At 36.8% G+C, this 6,000-nt stretch overlaps 1 protein-coding gene across 1 annotated transcript in view; it reads left to right on the top strand.

Annotated features, from left to right (window-relative positions):
* ABCC9 (ATP binding cassette subfamily C member 9) overlaps positions 1-6,000 on the top strand; it is a 142,112-nt gene that overhangs the window by 51,046 nt on the left and 85,066 nt on the right. The window contains 1 exon segment of the mRNA XM_023725460.1: positions 609-714. Coding sequence (XP_023581228.1) covers positions 609-714 — 106 coding nt within the window.

Below are 6,000 nucleotides of genomic sequence, written 5' to 3'. Positions count from 1 at the left end.
GAATTTTGTTCTACATTTTTGTCCAGCTCTGTCCTGGACCCTCTAATGTGATTCCTGTCAGAGCAGTCGGTAGTGGTAGCCGGGTACCATCTAGTTTTGCTGGACTCAGTCTGGTGGAGGCTGTGGTACTTGTGGTTCATTAGTCCTTTGGATTAATCTTTCCCTTGTGTCCTTGGTTTTCTTCATTGTCCGTTGCTTTAGACAGGGTGAGACCAGTGGAATATCTTAGATGGCCGCTCTCACAGGCTAAGACCCCAGACGCTATTTACTAAAGTAGAATGTAGACCATTTTCTTTATAAACTATGTTATGCCAATTGAGCTAGATATTCCATGAAACTATGGTTCCCACAGCCTTTAGCCCAGTAACTGGGTCCCTCAGGGAGTTTGGATGTGTCTGTGGAGCTTCCATGACTTTACGAGGTCTGTATATTTTAATTCTTCTAAAAGACTTATATACTGGGGAAAAGAGCTGCTAAGAATATCTTAGTGCTAGAGACTAAAACTGGCCATTGATTGTGAAATATTAACCTGTTCTCAATGTGTATTGATTTTATTTTACTAAGAGAATTCCATCTTACTGTTACTGGCCTTTGTTTTGTTTCTGTAGGTCAGTTAACCATGATTGTGGGCCAAGTGGGATGTGGGAAGTCCTCTCTTCTCCTTGCCATCCTTGGTGAGATGCAGACATTGGAAGGAAAAGTTCACTGGAGCAAGTATGTGTATTTTTTAATTTTTCCCATCATTTTGTCATACATCTGCTGATCCTCCACGGGAAGATGTTAGAGCAATCGCATGGTATGAGTCTGAGGACCTCTCAGAAATAAATACGGCTTTTAAATTTTTTTTAATTAGTGGAAACCTTAAATGTCATAAATTTAAAAATTGCAAACAGTCACTGTAGAAATTAATAATAGTATAAACTAGTATGTTGCCGAGAAAAAAGTAATTTGGGAATTGTAAAAATAAAGTTAAATGGGTATGGTGCTCAAAAGAAATAACTTAAAAATTCATTCTGAAGAGGCTATAACAAACTTGCATTATTTATCAAGCCTAAATATGAACAGAGACTTGATGGTTCAACATTCAGAGAAAAAAAAATCAAATATTTTTTCTAAAATCTTCACAAGGGGCTGAGAAATCAGCCGTTTCTCTCCACACCTAACTTCAACAAGATACTAGAAGTATTTCGTTATGGATACACATAGGTCAGATTAGTGTGTTGTGCAGCTCCAAAGATATAGGCAAGAAAGTATCTAGCATGGTGTTTCTTCGAGATTTTTAAATGGTTAGTTTGGGGTCTTCAAAGTGCATTGTCATTAAGTGGTTCAGAACCACAATGTTATATAATTGTGTAATAAAGAGTAAATCATACTTGTTTAGTTTGGCTTGTCTTTTGAACTCCCCATGTGCAGTTTATGAAGAAATTGACTATAGTTAATCCAAGACATTAGACTGTAGACCAGTGGTTCTAAACCAGGCATGCTTTCCCCCCTCCGCCGGACATTTGGCAATGTCTGGAGACAGTTTCGGTTGTCACAACTGGGAGGTGGGCTGCTGTTGATCTAGTTGGTAGAGGCCAGAAATACTGCTGAATATCCTGAAGTATACAAGACAACCCCACACAACAAAAAATTATCTAGCCCCAAATGTCCATAGTGCTGAGATTGGGAAATCTTGCTATAGACAAGATTTATTATTCTTTAAAGTCACTTTTTACCTACCAACATTGGTTCCATTGTGGCTTAGTCTGCTGTTTACATATACAGACATCTCTCAGGAATGAGTGAAGACTATTTATGGACACTTGTAGAATAGATTCTATTTTAAACTCCAATTAGGAGAAGGAATGCTTCAGTGTGAACTATGACCTGGAAATGGTGGAGCTGTAAATCCTGTTTTCAGTGTCATTTGCCGAAGAAGGAGCCTGAGAATTGTTGTGTGTACATTTTAGCCCTGTTGGGCAAATCTAACAGATAGTAGCCATGGACTGTTTAGTGCATATCCAGCAGAGAGCTCAGTAAATACTTGCTACCAGCAGTTTGTTTCATGGCAGGTTCCTGGTGATCACTAAGGTCAAGCACTAGGCGCTGTTCACCGTGCTACTGTCACCTTCTGTCTTGGGTGAATGTAGGTTTTGAGAAGTAGGCCCTATTGGATTCAGTTATACTGTGTGACTTGTACAGCCATAATTAAGTTATTTGGGTTTTGTTTTTACCCTGCTTTACCATCATTAAAACAGGAAAATAATGAAAGATAGAGACAGGAAAGGCTTGAGATTTCATTTTCATGCCGCTAGAAAGTCCTACTAGTCTGGCCTTCTCCAATGTTATTTAAAATTCTAGGCCCTAGCTCCACTCGGTCTAAATTGACTCCCAATGTTATAAGAATCACTATCATTGTGTTAATGGATAAATGAATGAATCAATGATGATGAAAATATTTTACACAATCTAGTTATTTAGTTTCTTGCTTTCATAAGCATTTGTACCATTTATATCCTACCTTATTACATAAAGATTTTGAGTTATTTTACTTTAAAAAAACAATAGAATAGTAAAAGTTGAAAAACGAGAAAAAAATCAAGAAGGAAAGGAAAAAGTTCAATAATAATATGAGAAGTTGGTAGAGAGAAATGCATGTACTGGAGTACTGAATAATTATAAAATATGGTCCACTAATTCAGTTCTGGGAGCCCTGATGGTGAAGCAGTTAAGAGTTCAGGCTGCTAACCAAAAGGTCAGCAGTTCAAATCCACCAGCCGCTTCTTGGAAAACCTGTGGGGTCACTATGAGTCAGAATCGACTCAGTGGCACACCACAACGACAGCAACAATTCAGCTCTGAGTTTCATGGAAACTAGAAAATGGGGGAAACATGAAATAAAAAAAAATACATTTACTCAATAGAGGTTAAGATTTTTTCTTTTTTTTTTAACAAAGAAATGAAAAAAACTCTTTCATCGATCCTAATTTAAAAAAAAAACTTATAAAATGGTATATAATTGTTAATGTCCTCAGTATTCCTAAAATTTATTCAAAAGTAAGTTTCATGTGTCAATTATTATGAATCAAATTGAGAACATAGTAACATAATAAGAGAAGATTATTTAGTAAATGTTATTTGAGGGATTACAGGGCACGTGGGAGGGGTGAAGAATGTGGTTAAGATCAAAACAGTGTGACCTAAATATGCAGATCTTCAAAGTCTAGTTTGATCCAGGAATGAAATTAACTACATTTGGAGAAATGAGTAGATTGCCTATCCCTAGGGCCGTAGTCTATGTTTAGTATTGTAGTGTGAATATAGCTTTTTTTTTTAAATCGTTTTCATTCATTTACTGAGTACCTCCTTTGGGCCAGATACTGATCTAGGTATGGAGGATTTAGAAATGAGCAAGAAAAACTGAGTTCCTGACCTCATGGACTTACGTTCTAGAATGTGGCATGCATACAGTACATGTAAACAACAATAACAAACAAAAAAAGATAATACTAGGCTGTGATAAATTCTCTGAAGACAACAAAACAAGACAATTTAATAGGAGGTAGGGGATGGGAGATACTTTAGAGTAGATTCAGAAAAGATCTTTGAGGAGGTGACACTTAAGCAGAGACATGAATGATTCAATGGGGTCATCCAAACAAAGACTGAGAGTAGAGTGATTGGCAAGTACAAAATTCCTAAGGCAGGAATGAGCTCGGTGTGTTTTGAGGATCAGAAAAGGGACCAGAATGGCTGGTGAACAGTGATGGAAGAAGGTGCAAGTTGAGGCTGACTGGAGAGGGAGGCAAGCCTTTTGGGTTATGGTGAGGCAGTAAGATTTTATTCCTAGTTCAATGGGAAGCCATTGAAGAGATTTAAGTTGAGGGGTCACTTAGATTTTGATAAGATATGGTTTACATTTTGAAAAGATGACTTTGACTATTGTGTGGAGCATGAATTATAAAGAGGCTAGAGAGGAAGCAGGGAAACCATGTAGGAGGTAATTTTACCAGTCCAGTTGAAAGATGAAGGTAGCTTGGTATATTGATCAGAGTTCTCCAAAACAGAATCAATAGATTCAATGTATGTGTGCTTGTGTATGTATGTATATATATGCATATATACACACACATACATACATACATATATACACACACACATACATGTATATACATATGTACACACATACAGAGAGAGAGAGAGATTCATTTTAAGGAATTGGCTTTTGTGATTTGCGGGTTGGCAAGTCCCAAATCCACAGGGCAGGCAGCAGGCTGGAAATGCCAGCAGTCTTAAGTCCAAATTCCATAGGGTGGACAACAGGTAGGATTTCTGTCAGAGTCTTGAGGCAGAATTTCTTCTTCTCAAGGAAATCTTAGTTTTTAGCTCTTAAGGCCCTCAACAGATTGGCTGAGGCCCATCCACATTATCGAGGGTAATTTCCATTACTTCAAGTCGACTGATTGTAAATGTTAATCACATCTACAAAATGCCTTCCCAGCAACACCTCGACTAGTGTTTGATCAAACAACGGGACACCGTAGCCTAGCCAAGGTGACTCCTAAAATTAACCATCACACTTGATTTGACACGGTAGCTGTGGAAATTGACCAAAGTGACTGGATTCAGGACATGCCAGAACTAATAGGAGGAAGGTGTGAGAGAAGAATTAAGATGATTCTGAAGATCTATGAAGTCTCTGTAATCTAAACATTATCCTTTTTTGAAAACTTACCTTAACTGACTACAACCCCAACTCTCTATTTCAAGAAGGATTAAGTTTTTCCTCAAAAAAAGTGTACTTTGGCTCTAACACACATGGACACATACACACACACACACAAAACAACTAAGCCCCTCGGGTTGGATAAGCAAACACAAATTCTATTTTCCTTTAATTATAAGACTCACTTAACTTTCTTTGCATGGTGTCCTTAATATCTGATAAAACATATTTTTGGATGAGGCATGTTCAGAGAATACTGACCTTCTTTTGAAGAATGATTTGTAATTATTCTTTTCGTTCTGGAAAATGCTGTTGTGCCCAGTCCAATAAGAAAATGCATATAAAAGTTAATGAGAGCAAAGCTAATTTAGAAATTATTGATATTGATAGGGTGATGATATACAAATGCTAAGAAATCATTTACTTCAACATTTACTTGAATTATTTAATAATTTTTCACCTCAAAACAAAAATTTTTGAGTTCAAAGTAAATGTTATCGTTAGGCACCAAGTACCTTGCTATGATTTTTTTCCCCATTGCATAGATTTTATTTTTAAATTTTAGACTTGTATGAAAAAAAAAATCCAATAAAGTACTCTGATCTCATACAGTGAGAAATATTTACTTTGGGAGGGAGAGAAGGTACTGTTGCTCATGTAAAGCACACCTACATTGGTAGAATCTGGTACAGAAAGAAAACGGCAGATGTTTCCCGAGGAATTGCTACTTTGACCTTGTCTGATGTGTTGTAGCCCCGGAAGAGAAAAATGAGAGAGAGGAGGGATAGGCTAAAAAACACATCTCCAGCATTGTTAGAGGTCCAGGGTTCTTATTCCTACCTTACTTCTACATCAATGGGGTGCTTTGTATTTGTTGAGAGGCAACAAACAGTCTGCTTGACTGAAGTTGTCCTTCCCCAGGTATCATGAAAATCAATAACTTGTACCAGTTTCTTAGACACTAGAATAGTTTTTCCTGCCTTTAGTAACCATCTCAAGATGTCAGTAACAACGTGCAGTCGTAAAAATCTATCCTTAGTAAGTTTAAGCAGAATATCACTAGGTCACATAATTAGACAAGTTTCTCAAAAAAGCATATAACACCTTCCACAGTCAAATAGAAATTATTTTTAGAGTTCTTGTACGTGTTAATTATGTATTATGTGGTTATTGAATTCAGGTCTTTCAGAATGATGGAATTCAACTCAACATAAGTTATTAAAAATTTGATCAATAAAATGAATAGGTCTTCAGGTAATTTTCCCCATGGTACAGGTATTTCTAAATTTAGA

This window comes from Trichechus manatus, unplaced genomic scaffold, assembly GCF_000243295.1.
Source record: "Trichechus manatus latirostris isolate Lorelei unplaced genomic scaffold, TriManLat1.0 scaffold00313, whole genome shotgun sequence".
NCBI lineage: Eukaryota > Metazoa > Chordata > Mammalia > Sirenia > Trichechidae > Trichechus > Trichechus manatus.
The sequence above is the reverse complement of the archived record's forward strand: the minus strand, read 5'-3'. Positions and strand labels throughout refer to the sequence as shown.